Source organism: Hyperolius riggenbachi, chromosome 1, assembly GCF_040937935.1.
Source record: "Hyperolius riggenbachi isolate aHypRig1 chromosome 1, aHypRig1.pri, whole genome shotgun sequence".
Taxonomy (NCBI): domain Eukaryota; kingdom Metazoa; phylum Chordata; class Amphibia; order Anura; family Hyperoliidae; genus Hyperolius; species Hyperolius riggenbachi.
This window is the reverse complement of record NC_090646.1, coordinates 575501846-575526818: the sequence shown is the minus strand read 5'-3', so window position 1 is coordinate 575526818 and position 24973 is coordinate 575501846. Positions and strand designations below refer to the sequence as shown.

The window sequence follows — 24973 nt, the reverse complement described above, 5'->3', positions numbered from 1 at the left end:
AAAGTCAAAATAAGCATACACAAGTCATACTTACTTCCTGTGTAGTCTACTCCTCAGTGTCTTTCTCCTGTCCCGCGTCCTATTTGTTCACTATGATCAAGGGAATTTTCCGTCCTCCATTTTGAAAATAGCCATTACCCCATAACAGCTTTCTGGTCAGCACACAGTTAAACTGTAACATCGCCCACTTGAGCCATAGGGAAACATGAACATTACCTGGTACATCCGTTTTCCTCTCAGCTATAACTGACAGCAACTGATATTTTACTGACAGCAACTGATATATTTCAGATCTGACAAAATATTGTCAGAACTGGATGGGATTATTGTCAGAAGAAAATACTGAGCTTCTGAGAGGAACTGATGGCAAGGTAACTCTGTAATGTTCATTTGAAGTTACCTCATGTGTTTATTTTAAATATTTTTACTCAGTACAGGTTCTCTTTAAAGAGGAACTTTCACCCAAAATTGAACTTTATCCCAATCAGTAGCTGATACCTCCTCTCCCATGAGAAATCTTTACCTTTTCTTGAATAGATCATCGGGGGGTCTGTATGGCTGAAATTGTGGTGAAACTCCTCCCACAGTGTGATGTCATGACCATGGTCTTGACAGTTTGCTGTCTGTAAACCTCATTGCATTGTGGGAAATAACAGCTTTTTCCAACTGCCAATCAAGCAGTTTCAGAATGTAAATCAGGGAGAGGAAAGATTTTACAATGGACAAACACTGACTAAAATAATCTATAAACGAAAATTATAAAAATAAGCAGTTTTATTCATTATGTCATTTTCACTACAGTTCCTCTTTAAAGTGTATTTTAGTAGCATATCATAAATGAATACACTTTTAAACAGAAGGACCTAAACCAAGATGCACACACAGCCACACATTAAATTGTGGTGCCAGTTCTCCTGTTCTTTGTATTTTCCAGACACCTCCCAAGTTTTTGGACTGGCTGCAAGGCACTGAATGCAATTACTTCTGCTACTTGTTATGCCTCTGGTCTACAGGTTAATGGATAAACAGCTCAGAAACACTTCTGCTCCTTGTACTTGGTGAATAGCTTGGTGAATATTGATCTATGCATTAGTGCTGGTTTAATTGTTTTGTTTTAGGAGAACTTATTTTTAACCAGAAGGCCATCATCCATTTTTTTTTTTTTACTACAATCAATTTTTTTTTCTAGTTGAATTGAAGGCAGGACAGATAGACTTCAAAGGGCTCTATGTGGGTCCTCTCTTGTTTATGAGCCACAGTGCAGTCACAGCCTCTGTATCCCATATTGTCACACCACTGACTCTAAAGAGATGCGCCCCACATGCCAGTGGTGTAGCAGTAAGGGAAGCAGAGGCCTAGACTGCACCGGGGCCCTTGGGTCAGTAGGGCCATCCCTCAACTGCAGTATTAGCTCTTTATTGGTCCTGTACTTGTAATGATCATTTCTATAAATGCTTTGGATGATAATCATTAACAAGCTACAGTATTCCCCATCCATTTCTTGCACCTCTGACACTGTGGTTGTCCTTGGCAGGTTTTGGTACGCCATATCAATTGTTTTGTATAAAGTGCTGGGGGGAGGGGTCATGTAAAACTCGCATCGGGGCCCATAGCTCCTTCGTTTCGCCACTGCCACATGCTATATGCTGGTAGTCACATTGAATCCGAATGTGGAAGTAAAGCAAACACTAGCGGGCAGTGTGACGAGTTAAGTATAAAGTATTTTAATACATGAGCATCGGGGGGGGGGGGGGGGGGGGTACATATAACATTTGGGAGGGACAGTGGCTGAGGGTTTCGTCACTCGGGATATTGGTTGCATCATTGATCGGGCATATTTGTGGCAGCACCAATTTTCATCTGATTGTCAGGCCCGGATTTATATCACAGGAGCCTATAGGCACAGATTTCCTGGCACCATAGACTTTGCCCTCAATGAACCTACAAACCCCACCAAACTGCACTGCAAGTGTGCTGGCTGTCCCAGCTGTCACTTCTCTCTTACACACCTGTCATAGGTAGCTACAGGTGCCGCTTAGGATTAGGTAGCAAGAGGTACCCTTATTATTAAGTATCTAGAGGTGCCCCCGACCAGAGGGAGATCTGGTCAGTGGAATGTGGAGAGCAGGGTGAGTAAACTCTCATTCACACTGGGCACAGGACTCTGCATAGTGAAGGAGGGAGGGAGGCACTAGGGGAGGAGAATGAGCTGCCTTTCCATCATCAGACGCCTGTAGGCTTGTGCCTACAGTGCCTCCTGGTAAATCTGGCCCTGCTGATTGTATAATAATTATCGAATTGGATGATCGATCAACTGCCACCTTTAGTCTTCATTAGCGGTCTTTATGCTTGTTCCTGGGGTTTAATTAACTTTTGATGTTATGTGGATTTACCTACTTGTGATGTTGTTGGGATTCCACTTTAGTTTCCTCTTAGGTAGGGCTGAGTACTAATTACAGTGTCATGAAAGGAGTTGCATACAGCATACGTGCCATGAAGCATCAGGTCCTATTGTCCTAAAGCCATCTCCTTGAGAAGACTGACAGTTGTGTGTTGTATAATTAGATATTCCGTAGGTTCAAATGAGAAGCCTCTTAACAGTTGGTAAGATGATCCTTTGAATGTGAATTCCCATTACATAAGATAGGTCTAGCCTCTGCTGGTCATTTAAACATCTATTAAATAAGCTGCTTCCTAGGTTATAAAACCCCTATGGAAAACAGATGTCTGAACGTGTTATATCTACTGACACAGGTGTTTTTTTCTTCTTCTCCAAGCCAGTAAACTGCTGAGAGTTGCGTATGCTTACGTGGGAAGATTATAGCTGAGAAACATCCTGAAAATGGGGTGCCTTGTTAGTGACTAGTAATTCTAGTGGATTAGTTTAAAAAAACTAAAAAACAATTACCCGGCTGCCCACCCACTAAGTTATATTCTACTGATTATTTTTCCTAAGTAAGCTGTTAAGGGAAAAAAGGATGTACTTATTCTTGTTCATGTTTTGGGTTAATAAATCTTATTCTGTTACATTTACCCTCTTCAATATGGTCAAGCAGATTGATGGCGTTTTTATGCCAAAATCTTTGAAAAAAATAAAAAAAGCTTTAGCAAAAATATAAAACGACAGCATAGTAAAAACCATTCAACGTGGAGGGTGAGATTAGGGGCATTTTAAGTGCTTTTAGGGGTGCACTGGGTTTGAATTTTCCCCTATGAGTTAGGGAGGTCTTTTGCAACTATTCTGGACCTATTTTTGTGCTAAAAAGTACTGGTATAAAGCCCAATCTACGCGATACGATTCTTTGTGCGATCGATTACGATTCTATTTACGATCCGATTAAATCCGACATGTCCGATCGTGATTCTATTCGATTCAATTCGATTTGCCATTCCAAAACAATGGCAAGTCGAATTGAATCGAATGGAATCCCGATCGGACATGTCTGATTTAATCGGATCGTAAATAGAATCATAATCGAATGCACAAAGAATCGTATCGTGTAGATGGGGCTTAAAGTAAGGACATGATAGAGAAGTGACTTTCTCAAGCTAATTGCAGGTTGAGACATGGATGGTGCCTCATCTACATGTATAAGGATAGTCGCCTACAGGTATCTGGACTCAGTCCCTCGAGTAACAATTCAAGGTTAAGTGCTGTAGAGATTCATCACTAGTCTGCATTTCTAAGGGGGGAGGAGTCAATGTGGATTGTGACTGAGCGGTATGGAATGGGAGGGGTAAGGAGGAGCGTTTTATTCTCGGGATGCGCTTGGACAAGATGATCTGGTAGGCCAGATCTCTTACTGACACATCGGGGCCACTGTACACATGCTAGATTCTCTGCAGAGGAAGGCCCGAACCATCTAGAATCTGTACGAAGCTTTAGTGTAAACATAAAAAAATAAGCAGTTAAGAAAGTAAAAATTTTAAGAGATGCTACAGTGATTAAAAAAAAAATCAGTAATAATAAAAAGTAATATTAGCAATAATCAACACTACAAACAGGGCTGGATTTACCAAAAGGCACTGTAGGCACGTGCCTACAGGCGCCTGATGATAGAAAGATGGCTCACTCCCCTCCCCAAGTGCCTACCTCCTGCCTTACCCATGCAGAGTCACGAACAGAGCATGTTACTTATCTGGGTCTCGGTATTCCACTGACCATATCTCCCTTCATTTAGTGGCACTTCTAGCTATATAATACTTAGGAACACCTCTAGCTACTTAATACTGAGGCTAGCTCTTACTACCTAATACTAAGAGACAGCTGTAGCTACCTATGACAGGCAGGGGAAGTAAGATTGGAATGACAGGTGGGCCAGCCAGCACACTTGCGGTCCAGTTCTGCGGGTGTTTTTAGGTTCATGGAAGGCGAAGTCTAGGATGCCAAGACATCTGTGCCTATAGGCTCCTGTGATGTAAATCCGGGCCTGACTACAAAGCTGGCTGTCCATGCAAGTATTGCCATACAGTTTTGTTAAATATTATAAATGATTTATAAGGTGCCATCATCTTCCATATTGCTGTACAAAAGAAATAGGAAACATGGGTGCAATGTACAAAGGTGGTGTACAACACAAAAGTGACAGTAACTATGATAGGTACCTTAACAAAATATGTAGTGCTTACAAGAAACAAATGGAAAGAAGGCTCTGTCCTTGCAAACTTTCAGTCTACAAAGTTAGGGTGGAAACAAAAGGTAAGGTACTGAGTAAACTGTATATTGTGGTGCAGTGAGTTCTTGAGTTACATTCTGTAGCAGCTCATAGCTTAGTCACTGGCTGAAAGGATTACCTTTGGCTAAATGATATCCTTGCTTTAATGAGACACTGAAGTGAAAAAAATTATGATATAATGAATTGGTTGTGTAGTACGGATAATTACTAGAACGTTAGTAGCAAAAAAAAAAAAAATATTCTCATATTTTTACTTTCAGTTATATAGTTTTTTTTAAATAACATTGCATCATTCTCTAATATTTTCAGTTTACACACTACTCAGCATTCTAAATGATTTTACAGAGCAGGCTAGTGAACTTTTGACCTGTCCTCTGCAGAAAAAAACAAACCAAGACACTTGAGATAATAAGCTTCAGAAGACAGAGCTCTCTGCGACTTTGAAAGTCGTGGAGCTCAATGGCTCTTTTGCATAGATAACAACTGGAGTTTCTTAATTCTTCCTGTACTGGAAACAATATTAGACGTATGTCTCTGCTCCTAATGTTTTATTTCTTAGCTGTACTACACATACAAATCATTATATCGTAATTTTTTTTTTCGCTTCAGTGTCTCTTCAAAGAAATGAGTTTTAAAGGTGTACTTAAAGTTTTAAGAATCAGAGAGTGGCAAATGTGCTGTGGGAGAGAGTTCAGAGGAGGGAAGAAGCTCATGAGTAGTCCTGTAAATCTGAGTGTGAGGAAGGTTATGTGCAGGTTGGTATTGATGTGCCACATATTTTTACATGCACTACAGCAATTAATAAATAAATAAAATCAACTTAATGTAGCTTTATAGTGAAATAATGTTCAGTATACTATTTTATCATCGAGAAGAACACTCCTGATAATTCCATTTAAAGGTCAACTGATGAGAGAGGGATATGGAGGCTAGTTATTTCTTTTGAAACAATACCAGTTGCCTGGTTGTCATGCAGATCCTATGCCTCTAATACTTTTAGCCCTAGACCCTGAACAAGAATATGCTATATCAAGTGTTTCTGACATTATTGTCAGATCTGACAACATTAGCTGCATGCTTGTTTCTGGTATTAACCATCACTTCTGCAGCCAAATAGATCAGCAGGGTTGCCAGGCAACAGGTATTATTTAAAAGTAACAAAATGTATGTGTGTCTGAATATCGCTCTCGCTTCAGTTGTCTTTGACGATAAACAGGAAGTGGATGAATGTAAATCCTGGTACACACATCCAATTTAGATTGGCCAATGACTGATGCATTTTACCACCTATATGTAGTATGGGATCTTTATCTACACAGTCTGTTCGTAACATTCAAAATCTGTTGGCCATCATTATGGAAGAAAGTGGTCAAATTGGCCAATCATTGACCAATCAGAATAGGATGTGTGCATCAACCCTAACACTAGCCTTTAAACCATTTGTCTTATTGGTTGCAGGAAACTTCTCACTGTCATTTGATACTTCTGTCTGCTTTTCTCCATTGTGTTTGTCCTTCATAATCATATCATGTCAAAAAAATTGTTTATTAACTACATGAACTAAAATTATACTTCATTGTCTATATTGCAATCATGCACAATGAAACATTAACACATCACAAGCTAAACATCATTATCTGTTTTTCATCAGGCCCTGTGGACCCACTGCTGCAAATATTGCGTTTAAGCAATGCCTCTATAGACGACCAAAGTTTACTGATAGAAGTTTTGCCCGATATTCCATTCTCTTCGTCGGAGGAGGAAACTGAATGCGACAACAGTACCGCTACTCCCACTTCTCCATCTCTAAAATTTGTTAATGGAAAACAAGAAATTACTCCAGAGCCAAAAGATTCCAGAGCTGAAGAGGCACAAAGGGGCTTAATTGAAAGTGCCACACCATCAATGAATGCATCAGTTGCTGAGACCAGTGAGGCTCTTGAACCAAGTGTGCCGTCAACAGTTGCTCCAGATCATACTCCAGTAGAATCACAAGAACCCGAAGCGAGTGGTGACACCGAGCAACCAGCAAAAGAACTATCTACTCCACAAGCATCTTTACTGACAGAAGAGTTCACAACACAAGAGCCTGAAATCCTATCTCAGTCCAGTTCTGCACCATTGAAAGATGATGTTCCTTTATTTACAGTGGAAGCTTCTGGTGACACAGAATCTGAAGTTGCAGTAACAAGTAGTGAAGTTAGTGAAGTACAAACCACTGAGAGTTCAAAAACAGATGCAGTAATAACAGATGCTCTAGCATCAGTTCCTGCCGAAGTCACACATGACTCAGTTACACAAGATGCAAGCAGATTACCAATTGTACCCACAACAAAAATACCCCTAACAGAGGATATTTCATTAGAGTCCACATCCAAAGTGGAGGGTGGAATTACCACCGCAGGTCCTCTGAAGCTTCTGGAAACCTCAATCTCATATTTGCCTGAGGAAGGTTCTGCTGAGTCAGAAACTGAGCCCATTATTAGCATAATATCTACTGCACAAGTTTTTAAAGAAAGCAGTACACCTTTAATCCCAACTGTTGTTGATGTTTCTGCTATTGTATCTACAGAGAGTCCAGAAACAAAAGACTTGCCTTCTCCATCTAGTACTTCAGTCCTCGAAGAAGATGTAGAAAGCACTACTTTTAGTGAATCAACCGAAGAACCGGGAAAGCTGCAACTGGATGTTGAGGCAGAAGGCTCAGCTATAGATGATAGTGTTGAAGTACTATCCACCCTTAAGACGTCTACAGTGCCGACTGATTTGGTAACAGAATCATTGAAAGTGGAAGAAACAAGCTCCAAGGCACAATTATTACCTGAAGTTTCAACAAAACTTCCAGTTTCTGTAATTCCTCAGCATCCAGAAGAAGGTTCAGGTGATTTGGGAGAACCAGCATCAGAACCAACATCTAAAGACAAACTAGCAGAGATCCAAACTGAGTCCATCAAGGCTGCTGCTACAATAAAGCCAACAACTCTTACCGCATTTAGCACAAAGGAAGAAAAAGACGCCACAGAACAAGTACACATCTTGAGTACAGAATCTGTTACAGAATCTTATGTCCAAAAAAGTACCATAGTTGAACCAAGTGCTGACGATCTAGGTTCCGGTGATCAGGAAGGCACTGTCACTGATTCTTTTATTACAACTCGTATACCACCATCAGGCATTAGATCTGAGTTGCCTAAAGAAGAAACAAAGCAAGAATCTATACATGAACCAAGTGTTTCAGTAACACCATCTTCACCAGTTTCTGTACCTTCTGAATATACATCACCAACACCAACTGAAAAAGATAAAGCATATCTCTTCTTTGGATCAGGTGATGACCAACTTACTTCAAAAAGTTCAGAAGATATTGCAGTATTTAGCACATCTGCAGCAGATGTTTCATCTGTTGACCAAAGAACTTCTTCCTTACCGGAAACTGAGCAAATTAGCACTTCCCAATCCCTAGATGAGGGTTCTGGAGATGACATGGTGGTTACATCCGAACTAGTTAAGAGTGAGTCAGTTATACCCCATTTATTTACAACACCTTCTCCAGTACTTTCACCAGAGGAAAAAGAAGATATTTCCAGTATCAGCAAGTCTGTAACTGAAGCTGGTACAAGCACTGCTAAGAGTCTCCTGTTTGAAACAGATGCTTCCAAGATTGATGAAGCTACTAGTCCACCACTGCCAGCATCCACTGCAACTGTAAAATCTAAAGTAAGCACTATATTTCCAATTGCTGAGATAGGCTCAGGTGATCAGGACGATTTGTCCACAGCACTTGATCTTAGTACTCCAGAATCCTTCACTGACAAGAAATATTTATATGCTACTACAGTTTTGCCAGACTTGGAAAAAACATCAGATGTTGAACTAGAGCCTGACACAGAAAATCTTATACCTGGAAGCACGGGTGAGCCTAAAACATCTAGCCCTGAAGTCCTGGATACAAAAGAAACACCAGTAACAAAGATTATTCCTCAACCATCAACTCTTAGTGATACTCTTTTTACAGAGCAAGGTTCAGGAGATCAGGATGAATTATTTGCAACACCTTCAACAAAACTTGAAACTGAGATGACATTTGTAGAAACCACTGAAAGTGTTGGAGGAATCTTACCAACTGAAGAACCAGCACTGCACTTGGAAACAGAAACAGTAAAAGAAGAATTGAAAGTCAGCACTAGTTCTCCATTAAGCGAACAAGGTTCTGGTGAGCAGGAAGAACTTTTTACACCTTCTCTGAGAAAAATTGTGGTACCATCAGGAGTATACACCATCACAGTGTCTTCAGATAAAGAACCTCTTCAAAGTGTGGAGACTCAAACAACTGCACTGGATTTAAAAAAGGATAAAAGTACTCTGCAATCACTGGTTGATGAAGGCTCTGGTGACAAGGGAGACAATGAATTTTTGCTGACTACTCCTATTCTTAGCACCGAAACAAAAGAATCTGAAGACACTGTCACAGAGTCTCCAGGCACAGTACAAGAACAAACATCAAACTTAGATATTAAAGTAGATGATGTCACATCGAAGGAACCAGGTATCTTCTATCAGTTCACCACAGAGCCTGTGCCTCAAAAACTCACAGAGAGTGAATTACTGTTTGCTGAACCAGGCTCTGGAGATGAGGAAAGTATTTCATCTGCATTGCCATCAGGTACGAAATCTGATGAAATCACAACAGTTAGTTATGCTTCAAGTGCTGGCACAACAGAGTTAAGCCAGATTGTCACTGGAGATTCTGAACAAATTTTACAAACTGATGAAAACATAACAACCCTACCTGAAATAGAAGCACATCGACTGATCAGCTCAGATTTGCCATTTACTGATCAAGGTTCTGGGGAGGAAGATAAGCCAATCACAGAATCTGTTGTAGTATCTGTAACTCTGCAGACCGAAGTTAGATTCAACATTAGTACATCTCAGTTGTTGATAGATGAAGTAACAACGGTTAAAGAACAAGCTTTGGAAACAAAGGTGGTAACAGCTTTACCCATAAGTATCGTAGATGAACATGACTACATCATTGGTACGAGTAAAACACCTAGTTTAGAAGTTCTGGAAGAAAGCACTATAAGTAGCATCTGGGTTCAACCTAACGATACCATAAGTGAAGTCATTATTCCTATGATCATACCTACGGAATTCAGTCTGGATGATAAATTAAGCACAGAAATTACAGAAAAGCCTGCACCATTGACACCAGAAGCAGCATTGGAACTCAAATCAACCCCTGAGACTGAAAAAGGTTTGACAACAGAGGAAGGATATGGGGATTTATTTTTTCCTGTTCCTACCAAGGAAGAAGATACTGCTGAGATTTATATACACACTACAGAGAGTATCAAAACAGTAAGTGCAGATGCTGTATTAACAACACAAGCGGCACACATTATTTCACAAGCACATCAACAAATCTCCACTGGAAAGCCAAGCCTTGGAGAACAAGACAGCCCTCTCATTGAAACTACAAGTACATCTCAAGTCACAGTAGTTCAAGATACTACAGATATATTTTCAGGGGAAAGTTCTGGGGGAGACGACACCCTTGATACTAAAGATTTATTTTCAGGGGAGAGTTCTGGGGACGATGATGACACCCTTATTACTAAACTTCCAGAAACAGTGTTAGTTAAAACAGATGCTGAATTTTCCACAATTATTCCAAAGACACAAGAACCCTTTCTTGTTGTTGGAGAGGAAACATCACAGCAAAGTGAAGTTTTTACAGAACCAACTCCCAAAAGCCTTGATGATGAAAAAATTGTTACTGAAAAGGACATTTCTAGTAAAGTATCAGCAGAAGTAACTACTCTCTTAACTACTATCTCACCCCTTGGAATTACTGAAACCACTACAGGTCTTACAACAGCTTTTCTTGAAATACTTGAAGCATCAGGAGATGATTCTGGAGTAGATGCTTTTCCTAAGACCAGCAAAGAACCTTCATTGCTAGAATTTCAAACAAGTTCTTCTGTTACACAAGAAGATATTGTGTCAACCAGCCAACCCATTGCAAGTACTCCAAGAGATGATGAAGAAAAGATAACTGACCAGACAGCATCAGCACGTATTCCTGTAACTGATAGCAAAGATTCAGGTGATGTAGTGGCTACTGACTCAACAGCAAGTGAATTGCCTGAAGTTGTTAGTATACCATATACACCAAGAAGTTTAGGTGTAGATGAGTCTATTGTAGGTCAAGAAGTAAAAAAAACAGAACTGTATCTTACATCAACAGTTATAGTAGCTGATGTGGAAGATAAGCTTTCACCTACTGGAAGTTTTCCTACTAAGGAAGACTCCAGTCTTACACCTTTTGAAACTGCAACATCACAGGAAAAGCTTGTCACAGAGAAGACTGAGTCTCTGTTACCATCTACTGAGAAGCCTCCAGCTGATATATTCACAGAAAAACCTTCACCTGAAGAAACAGAAACTATTATTGACTCATCAATCCTGCCACAAACATTGACACCAGAAGGTTCTGAGACAGGTTTTGAACCAGAAGAGCATGTGGATCCTACAGCAGTCACAGAAGAGCCTAAAGCTCCTGTAACTGTTATTCTTGTCAATGGTGCATCTGACTACACAGGAAAGATTATTCCAAGTACTTTACCTTCTGCTGGCTCTGAGACTGACCATGTTTCAGGAATGGAAGTTGTTGCTGGTGTTACTGCCACTTACAAGCCAACAAGCACTGATGCAACGGACAGTCGATTGGACCACACAGATAAAGACGTTTCTGTTACTGAACAAACTCCATTGAGTACTGAAGATGTGGCAACTGAGAAAGACTCTGAGGAAATTGCTACAGAGATTCCTTCACAGCTCATTATTGCTACGGACAGTCCGAGTGTGGAGAAAATGCCAGAAGAACCAGACGTTACAGATGCTTCTCAGCCTGAAATACCAGAAGAGCCAGTTGAAGATCATGTAGAACCACAGCCATCTTTACAAGAGGCAGCAAGTATTCCATCCTATGCTGTTGAGACAACAATGGATGAAGAAGAAAAGTATGCCAGGGGCATAACACCACTGCCAGACCTTGATATCCAGATCTCCACTAGTAATAACGTTGATGAACTGCAAATAACAAGTAAGACACAAGTCTGCATGCCACGATCACTGTATGACTACATGTGTGTATATGTGTGTGTGTGAAATATATATATATATATATATATATATATATATATATATATATATATATATATATATATATATATATATATATATATATGTGTATATATATATATGTATATATATATATATATATATATATATATATATATATATATATATATATATATATATATATATATATATATATATATATATATATATCCATTTGCATGATATGCATGTGTATGTTGATTTTTATGTTTTTTTTCTCCTGTTTGTTTGTTTGTTTTTTATTGTTATGCTCTTGAAGATGTTGTTGATTACTGTAGTCCAGATCTGTTTTCTTTTTCTAATTTATCACTGTTAGTGTTATTCATGCCTGCTCGTTACATGATATGTATATGCATCTGCAATACATTAATCTGAGAGATTTTTTTTGTGTGCATTTGTGTCCTGGCTTCTTTAACTGATGTTTGAATGTGGCAAATATATTTTTTAACTTATGAAAAATATTGAGGTAAAATGGAGCAACTGATGTTCTTTCTCTTCATGGCCCATATGCAATCAACTTTTTTTCATGAGTTTTCTCAAATGTGATCACTGATATTTTTAAACATATCAATAAAATTATTTTTAAATCACCAGCAAGTAAGAAAATACTTCAAATAGTTTTGATTTGTACGTTTCCACCTAATTTTTGGTAGTTTTTTAATAGCAAATTGCTGAATTAAGTTATACTAAATTGAAGATGAAAAATTAGCTCCTAGAAGAAAAATCAGGAGAAAAAGTTAATTGCATATGGGCCCATGTATATTGGAATTCTAGATATATGAACAATTTATAGTAGATAGACACATCATCTTCCCTCGTTAGGCTACATTTTCTTATTTGTGTCAAGGCTTCCATCTTCTACAGACAATATTTCAAAGGTGTCGAACTCCAGGCCTGGAGGGCCAGATCCATGCCAGTGTTTAGAATGGACTGAGAAAGAGAGGAATGTGTTCTATCTGATGTACCACACCTTTCCTGATTCAGACCCATCAATTAATTTGATCTGTGTCAAAAATGTGTGAGGACCTCGGCCCTTGAAGGACCAGTTTGACATCCCTGCAATATTTAAAATGCTTACTAGAATTTAAATATAACATTACATTTTACTGCCCTGAGTCCTGTAGACAGAAATAGATGATTTAGATGCTGCTTTCAGCATTGAAGATGAATAAGGAATAACACAAGGAGTGTTTGTCTTGTATGGGTTCTATAACCATTTGCATTTTGCTACAAGATGTGGAAGCCCTTGGTGTGCTTATGTGTGAAAGGTGGATTGGTCAGTGTCCTATCATCACCTCAGACATTTCAAAGTACAATTTTGCCTCTCTAAAGAAGAAGATAATTGTGTAGAATTGTTTACCCCTGTAATAAAAATCGATTCAGGATAGTTGGGTGGAAATATGCAAATCAGGACTTTTTTTTCCTATCATGTGTTCTTTTCACAAAGACAAGACAAGACACAGCACATTTATATTGAGCTTTTCTCCTAGTGGACTGAAATTGCCAGAGCTGCAGCCACCAGGGCATGCTCTATAGGCAGTATTAGTGTTAAAAAGTCTTGCCCAAGGTCTCCTACAGAATAGGTGCTGGCTTATAGAACAGGAAGAGTCGAGAGTCCAACCCTGGTCTCCTGTTTCAGAGGCAGAGCCCAGTGCAGTATCCAGCCACACCGGTACACTACCCAGCCACAAAGGATTTTTTTTGTTTTTGTTTTTCACTTGTGGCGTTTTGTGTGAAGAAATAAGTGATACAAATGCATCCCTTGAAAGAGGGTGTTTTTACAATTCCAGACTCCATCACAGTTTCTGTCCATACGATTTTCCTCACGTCTTTCTTGAGGAATACATGGAGGTTAGGAAAAGATAACTTTTCCGCAACACTGGGAGAAAGGTGCAAGGGGAGGAGGCTATGCTTCCCTTGCCTGATTGAAAGGCATTACCCAATGTTGAAATGTATTACACACTAGACTTAATGGCCCTTATCCAATTAACTTTTTCTCTTGAGTTTTCTCCCAGGAGATAATTTTCAATTTATCTAAAAAATAACTTCTCAGCACTGCTGAAAAAGTAGTAAACTGTTAGGGCCGGTTTCCACTTGTGCCACACGTGTGAATGAGACGCGCAGTGGCACTTCCGGGTGTGCGGGATCGCAGGCGAATCCCAGAAGCCGTGCCATGCAAGGCTATGGGATTTGCAGCCTCCCGCGCGAAAACTGTGGGCAGTGTCAGCTGAATCGCTAGCGCAAGCAATTCGGCCGGCCAGGCCCGGCCCTAGACTTTTTGCCGCCTGAGGCAATTTTCGCCGCCGCCCCCCCCCCCCAAGCCGTGGGTGTGGGGGGCCGCCCAAGCTGGAGGGGATAGCGGGCAGGAAGGGGGTATTGGGCCTAGCGGCAGGGAGGGGGGTCGGACCCCCCCCTCCCTCGCCTGGGTCCCCCATCCTCCGCTCCCCAAAAGCTTTAAAAGTGACGTCGCTGGCTGCAGCTATGTGTAAGAGGCAACGGGCAGCAATTACTCACCTCTTCCTCGTTCCAGGCCAGCGTGCGCTCCACTGACGTCACTTCCTGCGGCGTAGCAGGAAGTGACGTCAGTGGAGCGCACGCTGGCCTGGAACGAGGAAGAGGTGAGTAATTCCCGCCCGTGGCCTCTTACAAATAGGTGCAGCCAGCACGGAACTTTTTAAAGCTGAAGGGGAGCGTAGGACGGGGGACCCAGGCGAGGGAGGGGGGGTCCGACCCCCCTCCCCGCCGCTAGGCCCAATACCCCCTTCCTGCCCGCTATCCCCTCCAGCTCGGGCGGCCCCCCACACACATGGACGGGCGGGTGCCGCCCCCCCAGAAGTGCCGCCTGAGGCAAACGTTTCACCCCGCCTCATGGGCGGGCCGGCCCTGCGGCCGGCGGCACCATAGTTTCCTATGGCAGAGTTTCCCCGTGCGATTTGTGTGCGGGGAAACTCTGCGGATTCGGAGCGGGAACCGTTCCAGTGAAAACAGGCCCTTAACGTTTCTCCTGAGCTTTCTCCGAGGAGATTTTTTCAAACTTTATCAATAAAATACTTTTAAAGCTCTCACCAAGAAATTACTCAAAATAAGTTAGATATTACCTTTTAACCTACTTTTTTAGTACTTTTTTAATTGTAAAGTGCTGAAATGTAATGTTTTAGATAAGATGAAAAATGATCTCCTTGGAGAAAAGCTAATAGGGGATATGGTCCTATGGCCTATTAACATTTCTCCAACAAGATATTTTCAAACTTTACTGATAAATTACCTTTAAAGCTCTCAGCCTGCAAGAAAATACTCAACATAAGTTTGATCATTCTTTTCTACCTACTTTTTAGTTCTTTTACAAGTGCTGAAAGGTTTTTTTTTTTTAGAAAGATTAAAAAGTATCTAGTGGAGAAAACTCAGGAGAAAAAGTTAAGGACCTATAATTTTGCTCTTGACATATTTCTTGGCTCAGCGAGGCAAAACATTGATTTGCATATATCTACCTGCTGTCCTATAGTGTTCCTTTTGGGAAAAGCAATTCTATACACTTACCTGTTTTTTTGTTTTATGTGTTGTTGTTTTTTTTAAGCCAAATTGCACTTTGCAGCTTGTAATGTGGCCAAATAAATATTTGTTAGAAAGTAAACCTGTAAACTGGAACCTTTGGTGTTGATTCACAAAATCCCAATAATATTGTCATGTGCAGACCGTGGCAATTTTACTGGTATTAATGCCAGCAACATAACACGCATTTTGCACATAGCGCAGCTAGTGCAAAAAGCATAATGCGATGTACAACCAGTGCACATTGTGTACATAAGTTGAGTTGCGCTATGTGTGCAATGCGTGTTTTGTTTATGGAGTTTTATGAATTAACCCCTTTGCTTAGAAAACATTGCCTTTGTAACTTACTACATGCACGCATTCTTGATTTTTTTTTAATATACATATTGTTCAACTTTTTTATTGTTTGTTGCAGCTCAAGATCCCTGTAGGGTAAATCCATGTCAACAAGGAGGAACATGTTATGCTCGTGGTACTTCTTCATACGTGTGCACATGTCTGCCGGGCTTCAGTGGGGAACTATGCGAAATTGGTACGTTGGAGTGCTCCTACAGTCCTAATAAATTACAAGTGCAAGAACCAATGGAGATGTTCAAAATGCAGAAAGCCATTATTATTATTATTTATTGTATTTATAAAGCGCCAACATATTACGCAGCGCTGGACATTAATTTAGGGGTTACATACAGCAATATGACAATACAGGAATACAAGAAAGACCAGATCATGCAGCACAGTATGAGTACAAGGTAATGCTTAGTCAGTCTTTGGATGGAGCATGGAGATTAGGCAATTTAGGTTCACTCAAATGCATAGCATGAATGCACAGTAATGGAGGTGCATGATCAGGTAGGACACAAAAGGAGTAGGACCCTGCCCAAAGGCTTACAATCTAGAGGGAGAGGTAGGGACACAAGAGGTAGGGGACCTGAGTTCAGCTGTGGGTTTAGAGCACTTGTGAGGGATAGTAGGCCAGAGTGAAAAGGTGAGTTTTGAGGGCCTTCTTGAAGGTGTTGAAGGAGGGGGTTGCCCTAATGGGTGGAGGTAGGGAGTTCCATTGAAGACAACATTTTATTGTAGCCATTCTATTTAAACCCTGAGTTCAAATGTTTCCAAAGTCCAATATAGGAACTGAAGTAGTAGTCTTAGATAAATCACGATTAAAGTACCTGGTGAGGACATCTGACACCAAACTGTCACAGCTGCAGACTGCAGTATTCTCAAGTAGCTCTAATAAATGGAATCAGTGTGCCAAGCAATTGATATAATGGAATGTGGTTTCCAGGCCACATTCCCCCACAGTTTAATGAGATGCAAGGTTAGTCCGCCAGAGCACCACGCCGGACACACCTTAAATATTTCCACAAGGACCAGCACACTCAAAAATTCTTCTGAAATTACAAATTTTCTCTTTATAATAAAAAAAATCTTCAGAATACAATATATTAAAATCGTGACAAATCCAAGGAACATTCCAGCAATCAGATAACCATCAAATGCTGTAGCTTGTGGGTAGACACAAAATCACAACATTATATGTTCCCAAATTTATGGCGACAGACACCAGCCTAGACCAAGCAATTAGACCAGAGGCCTAGAGTTGTTTCGGGTGCGAAGCCCATCTTCAAGCCAAGAAATGTGCACATCTGTCATGATTTTAATATATTGGATTCTGAAGAAATATTTTTCTGATAAAGGAAGTTTGTAATTTCAGAAGATTTTTTGAGTGTGCGGGTCCTTGTGGAAGATCAGTGTGCCAGGCAACACACGGATCCATCTTCATCCTCCAACAGCTTGAACTTCAGTTTACAACTAAATAAATAAGGAAAACTCTGAGAATCCCCCATAAGGAGATGGACTAGTTCAAATCCTGTCAGACTATTTACTACTTACTGTAAGAGACAAAAACATAGGATAAAATTAATTTATACTGCATTTTTGTGACAGTGGTCCATTTAAATAGGCCTCAACTAGATGAAAACATTAAATCATAGAGCAACTGAAAATGTTCTCAACTATTTTGGTATATATCTTCCTGTTCACTATTGGATCTGGCAATTCCATTTACCCCAGTGAGTTTCATATGCACCAATTATGATTACAAGTTGCACAGTTTATTCAGGCCTCAAGAGTTCATAGATTAATTCTGATTCATTATTGTGAATGATAAGACTTTGAACGTCTCCTAACTGCGCCTTTAGAAAATGCCATATTGAATACTCCACGGTAATGTGGAGATAAATAGTGTACAAACAAATCACATAGAGAAGCAAGGGCATTGCCTGTTTTCTTTTCACTACTGTAATCCTAGCTCATCTTCTTTTGAATAGATATTGATGAATGCCAATCCAATCCTTGTCGCAATGGAGCTGCATGTGTGGACGGCATAGACTCGTTCATGTGTATGTGTCTACCCAGCTACGGCGGGGCACTCTGTGAACAAGGTAAGGGACAAACTGTAAAACATAAAGAACACAAATAAATAAATGCGATAAACCAGTACTGTGTCCTTTCTCATCTAGTGACCAACTCAACTACAGAGAGCTTATGTGTTACTTATATTTGATAGAAGTGGGCTCTGGGCTGCAGTGGAATCACCAGATGATGTAAAATATAGTGATGGCAATGCTTAGGAGAACTCATGGAGAAGCATGTGATCAGTTTGATCAGCTGATAGATTTTGATTTTGAAGGTTCTGATTTACTGTGATGACTTCCTGGTTTAACGCATGATCATGACCAGCAAATCAGAGCCTTACAAATCGATCAGCTGATCAAACTGATCACATGAGTTGTCCTAAGCATTGCCATCCCTAGTAAAATATAGTCCATCAGACATTATAGTATTGATAGATATTTACTTATAGTTAATTTGTGAGCATCTATTATAAGTCAGCATTTTGTTATACCTTATACAGATAAAACCAAACAGCAGCAAGGGGGACAGCCAACGGGACCTTCATGCAATAGTGAGAATAATAGACACTTGCTGGTTTGGTGGTGATGGGACTTACTTGTGGTGTGTTAATCTATCCCAGAATAATTGATTGCTGTGTTCTTCTAAAGTCCTTTGGCTGTCCTTCACTCATTATGGTGTTGTGTTTATGGTGCTTTGCTTCTCAATTAATCAGGCTATTTTCTATGAGTGGGCATATGACATAGCTCTACTGTGCTCTCTGTAGCAGATGTATGTAAACTCAGGCAAGCAGGTGTCTTATTGTAGGTACATAGAATGCTCGTAATGACTTTTAATAAATTGCAGATAACAGCAGGAAGAAGACAAGTATTAGTAATATTAGACATTGCAGCACAGTAGCTAAGTCGTTTGCACTTTTGGCTTACAGTGTTGGGGTCCCAGGTTTGATTCCTGGGACCTCCGGACAGTACCTTATGTAGTTTGTATGTTCTTACCATGTTTGCATAGGATTCCTCTGGGCACTCTGTTTTCCCTAAACATCCCAAAAGCATACCGATCATATGAGATACCGATACGAGATACCGATACCGTACGATAACTGTCTCCCTCTTAAGAAACTACCCTAGAATAAGAGTTAGTAGTAAATTCAAAATAATAATCCCTCCAAGTCAACAACTGGATTAAGATCAGGCACCAGAGCCATTGTACACGTGTACATTAGCACCGCTGGCATTCTGCCATTATTTAGCACCAATATAGCACCCTCTGAATGAATAAAATTCTGTTTCAGGCAGCGTGAAATGTGCAGTACAGCTTATTCCAATGACCCCATAAGGTATTCCAGCCTCCCATGGTCTTTTGTATTGTGTTCCAGTGTTTCAGTGTCCCCTGTAGCGTATTCCTTAGCCAATACTTTTGTAGTTCCCACAGTAGGGTGTAACCCACTTGTCCTCCATTCTTCCTCTCTGTGCATGGGTGTGTGTGTGGGTGTGTGATGGTCGTGGTGGTGATGGGTGCACGCGAAACATCGCATAGGGTTTATTGGCATTGCGCGTGTAAACTTTGCGCGCGTAAACCTTTATGCGCAAAACTTTGCGCACGAGTTTATTTTATCACGCCTGAACTGAGTTTAGGTGTAATAATGGGCTTTTCACCAGCGTGCTAACAGTTAGCACGGCTTTGTGAATCAAGCCCATGGTGTAATTAGCTTGGCCAATAGCAGCCTAAAGGTGAAATACAAGGATCTAAATTTCAGGCCGCAGTGAGCAATCTTTGCTTCCAGAGAAGTGCCACATCTGTTTTGGCTCGCAAAGGATTATCCTTTGTATATCTATCACAAATATCTATTTCATCCGTTTATTAACGCCACTTTGTGCTGCAGAATTCCTTTTAGTGTTAAAGCTTGCATTCAGAGATTGTTTTCTGCATAACATCTGCTTTTCTCTCCCTCTGTTACATGACTTCAGCGCTTGTACCCAGGAGAGTCTGGTGCTTAACCCTGTGTCCATTCCGTAGCGCATTTCATAATGCAGTTCTTGTGCCTTGCTATCTCTGTGCAGTAGGGATGGATGGAAAATTCAGTCGGAATTCAGAGTGTTCCAAGCAGCAGTAATTGGAAATTAACACTTGGACATCGAAAATCCGTCAGAATGCAGCATTACTGCAACTTGGACATTTTTGGCCAATCACAGAACTCAGAAGCACTGGACCAATCAGAGAATGTAGACATTTTCCATGGAAATCAGATTTGACTCTGAAATACTCGGTAGCATTGGACCAATCAGAGAGTGCAAAACTTTACCTCTGAAATCGGAAAACCACAGACATTTTAAACTAATCATAAGACTCAGAAAACTTGGTAGTATCGGAATCTTGTGATTGGTCTAAAATTACTGCAGAAATCCGATTTCCATGGAAAAATTCTGCATTCTCTGACTGGCCCAATACTTCCAACTCTGAAGTATTTGGCCAATATAACAGATTTTACTTTAAATTAATTTAATTTAAATTACCTAACATTATTAACAAAAATGGCAAAAATCGAACTCTGCGGAAATCAGAATCGGAAAGCCATTGGAATGTTGCAGTATTGGTAATTGGCATTTGTGGACGTAGGAATTTTGTGTGAATCAAAAATCAGCATTTCCGACCATCCCTAGTGTGCAGTCCTGTTCAGTGTTCAGCTAAGCAGCTTTTCTGTAAAGAACAAACTTCTTTATTTCACTTCAAGTACTTTCTTTTTCTTGTAGTGGATTGTTGACTGGTAAACTGGTGGTAATGCTGCAAACTATGCAGCCTTTCTACTGGTCCACAGTCACTTACTGTAAACTGGGGCTCTCCTTAGCCTCTTTGAGTCAGATGAAATGCAATTTCAAAGCAAATGGAAGGCTGGCTCTACCTTATGTGACTAATTCTAGGATTTTGCAATGGTCAGAGGCCAGAGTATGACATGCCTAGGTGAAGACTTGTCTTCCAGGCCATAAAGTTCAGCTAATTCAATGACCTGCTGCTCAAGGCCAAAGCAGTTAGAGAGGATGTGGTTAATATGGGTACATAGCACTTGGTAATATGGCTGTCCACATAGCGCTTCACTTAAGGTGGTAGTAGGACGCTAGTGCTCGGCCACAAGATACATGAAAAGCTGCATTTGGTTAGATGCCATGGTTTGAGGACTAGTACTTGGCTTGTAGTCACATTTTTCTATTATAATCTTAGGCCAGTAGAGGGAGGGCAGGACAATTAATTTACCAGTATGTTTATGTAGTTTGGGAGGAAACCAGAGTGCCCAGAAAACTAACAAAGGGAGGACATACAAACTCCATACAGTGTCAAATGTTGGACTCTAGTGCAGAAAGAGGATAGTGACAACCACTTAGTCACCACTCAGAAATGCTTCTGGCTTCTTACTATCTATCCATTGCTTAGTAGTACTAATACCAATGTAGAGTCTTTCAGAGTAAAATTTCTTCTTGGTTTTAGCATTCATTTCTTTTATTTATTTATGTCCTTTTTTTGGGGGGGGGGGGGGGGAGGATTAAGCAAAGCAACTTAATTCCACAGAGGTTTCCAAGGCCAGTAGTTATAGTTTCCCTGCCCCTAGACCAACTTTCTTGTGGCTTCCCTTCCATGTGCATCACCCTCCTCATAAACCTTGTGCAGCTCCTTCTTCTGTTGAACCTTCATGTACAGCAGCCCCTTAGTTATATACAGATCCCTTGAGCAGAAGCTTCCTCTGTCCATATGTTGCTACTTATTTGGAACTTCCATATTCTATTAGCAGCCTTATCTTCCATATGCAGCAAGCAATCCCTCTTTCATGTCCAGCCGCCCTTGGCCAGCTGCTGTCCAAGGCCCGGGCCTTTTTGGTCTTTGCAGAAATCCAGCCCTGGAGATCTCCACTCTAATGATTTCAGTAAGGGTCAGCTGAGGTCGGCCTCTTCTGTGTACTGTACCCCTCCTGCTTCAGTCTTTGGCACCCCAAAATAATGGTACATGAATGAATGAGATTGCGGGATCATAAATCTTTCATAACTGATTAAGTGGAGTTTGAGATGAATTATTCTTTCAAGAGGCTGGCAGAAAAAATACAAATGATTTCACTTTCTCCGTAGCAGAACCTTACTGAACATTATATGTATAGTTCAGACAATACCACCAAAATATAATGGAGAACAAAATAATACATGCACTTTTCCAGGGCTCTTAGTAAAACAAGACAGCAAATACCACTGGAACTGCTTCCATAACTGGTTAAAGGTTTCCCATTTTATCAGTCAGTAACAGATTTTTGGTTCCTTGCGTCTGGATTTTATTTTTCCCTTAGCTTAGGGCTCTGCAGTGGTTTGGGAACTGAGAAAATGAACCCTAGCCAAATTTCCATTCTGCCAGACAAAATAAAACCGTATTAGCAATGTAGACACACTCGTCTGGCAGGAGACTACATTTTGCCGCATCAGTCCTAAAGTTGTTGGACTTAAAGAACTGCCAAGCAGATTGATCATGTACCATGTCGTACCACAGGATGGGTGTGGGTTAATGCTCAGATTAAGTTTTATTACTTGCAGTTTGTCGAGCTCTGTCTTTCACATATAACAATATGTGCTTTAAGACACTACAAGACGCTCACGCCCATAACCTTCTCTCATGATCTAATAGGTAAAATATTAAACATCTCTTTGTATTTACACAAATGTCATATTTTCTTTAGTGTTGTGTTACTGTAGATTCTAGCAATGCCACAGGGCAATCATCAGTTAGGGCTCTTCTTATCCTCTGAGCGATTTGACTCAAATCCCAAAAAGCTAGCGATTTTGGAACCGCTAGGGTTACTACTTTAAAATAGGAATCACGGAAAGTTTTTTCCATTTTTCGCCAATACCTTTTTTTGTGAAGTGCAATCGCCTTTAGTTGCGATTTTAAGTACGATTGTGCCTTAATGTTTAAACGTTAAAGCATAATCGCAATCACAATCACAATTGATGAAACAATTGCAAATGCTTGCGTTTGGGTTTGCATTAGGTGATTACTAGTGGAAAAGAGCCCTTAAACAGCAAAAGGCAATACCTGAAGATGGAAGATTGGCAAATGATGAAAACAATGCTTTTAATTGGTTGTTTAAAAACTCATCGCCACTTTTCCTCAGTTTTTATAAGTTACCCCGAAATGTGGAGTTATTAAGAATCTGGCGTAGGAAGCAATATAGTAGCAATATAGTAGTATATTTGAAGCTGGAAAATAAATAAATTTTACAAAATAATACAGCTAATTTAGCATCTAAATCAGCAGATGGAACTCCCTGCAAAAGAGACTGGCAAACTCATACTTCCACAAGCCCAGGTTGATTAATTAACCAGGTGTCGGATGAATGATTGGCAGCCGCTGGCATGATGCTCCATTATTTTCCTTCCTGGCTGGTGGAAGTTTGCATGTTTGGAGAATGTTTGTTCATCACTATTGGTTAGTTAACAGCATGGACTTACTGGTCCATTAGGTTCAAAGACTAGAATGCTGGTCCTTGTGGCTCTGTCTGGTTAAGAACCGCCCCTAAGCAAGAAATTGTAGCTTTACCTCATTATTGAAAACCCATGTACCTTTCATTTGAGCATCAGGGCTCAACCTTGTACTGAACATTTAAAATTTAAATTTTTCAAAAATAATAAATTCATAAAAGAGATGAGAATCTGAAATTCTATAAATAATCCAAAAACATTTTTAAATAAAATGTCATATACACTGATACAGTTTCCACTTAGACACTCTGACAATAATTCCCTCTTCCCTGTTTAGACTCTACAAGAAGGGGCTGACATAAGAATTGAATCTTGTACGCCATTGTTATCATGTCACATTAAAGGTTTTACTTTTTTGCATTCTGACACAACTGTTTGATTGTTTATCTGACTATCTTTTTTTTCTGGGGCCAAAAAAACTTTAAGTTAGTTAATTGCCAGGAATACACGAAAAAGGAAAATGAAAGGGTTTGTCATGTGTCAGTTATTAGCAGAGGCGAATCTGAAGAAATAAGATCTATGATAAGCTACCCATGTGTGGTCCAGTTTCACATGTAGCTGAGATATGTAAAGTAATGCAGTTAAATAATAGGGTATTCATCTGTGCCCGGAGGGTAAAACATTACCGTTTTTGTTATTAATACTAGCCAGGAGGGTTAAACTTCACTGCTTTTGGGTATTATCCGTGCCAGGAGGGTAAACTTTACTGCTTTTGGTACTTGTCTGTGCCAGGAGGGTAAAACTTAACTACTTTTATATTACTTCTCTTAAAGCTAAATCCATAATGTTCATTTTATACCTTTTATGCATTCCCTGTGTTTTTTTATATAAAGCATTTATCTAGCAACTCATTCCAAAATCAATATTATTTTCTCATGTGCATTTTCCAAATGCTGTTCATTAATATTTTTCTTGGTTATGGAGCCGTTCCTATGGTGGTGTAGAAAGCTACTGTGACAATTTAGAGTTATGAAATGTAACCCTTTGTCAATGAGCCACAACCAGTCATGGTCACAACAAGGTTAATCTAGTGTTATTATTTATTAAATAAAAAACGTGCAGTGGTGCATAATTTTTCACACTCTACCATCTGAGCATATTAAAGGGATACTGTAGGGAGGTTGGGGGAAAATGAGCTGAACTTACCCGGGGCTTCTAATGGTCCCCCGCAGACATCCTGTGCCCGCGCAGCCACTCACCGATGCTCCGGCCCCGCCTCCAGTTCACTTCTGGAATTTCTGACTTTAAAGTCAGAAAACCACTGCGCCTGCGTTGCCATGTCCTCACTCCCGCTGCTGTCACCAGGAGTGTACTGCGCAGACACAGACCATACTAGGCCTGCGCTGTGCGATCTTGATGACATCAGCGGGATCGAGGACATGGCAACGCAGGCGCAGTGGTTTTCAGACTTTAAAGTCTGAAATTCCAGAAGTGAACCGGAGGCGGGGCCGGAGCATCGGTGAGTGGCTGCGCCAACACAGGATGTCTGCGGGGGACCGTTAGAAGCCCCGGGTAAGTTCAACTCATTTTCCCCTGACCCCCCTACAGTATCCCTTTAAGGCAGATGGGCACTGCATATTTATGTGCTTCCATGGCAAAACTGTACTGCTTAGGCCTCAATTAATTTAAGATTAAGAA

At 40.4% G+C, this 24973-nt stretch overlaps 1 protein-coding gene across 2 annotated transcripts in view; it reads left to right on the top strand.

Annotated features, from left to right (window-relative positions):
* VCAN (versican) overlaps positions 1-24973 on the top strand; it is a 156225-nt gene that overhangs the window by 92460 nt on the left and 38792 nt on the right. Inside the window, exons 8-10 of one of the 2 annotated variants that reach the window (XM_068247930.1) lie at positions 6328-11784; positions 15826-15942; positions 17741-17854. In XM_068247930.1, coding sequence (XP_068104031.1) covers positions 6328-11784; positions 15826-15942; positions 17741-17854 — 5688 coding nt within the window. The remainder of the gene's footprint in view (positions 1-6327; positions 11785-15825; positions 15943-17740; positions 17855-24973) is intronic. The other variant, XM_068247934.1, reaches the window with a different exon arrangement.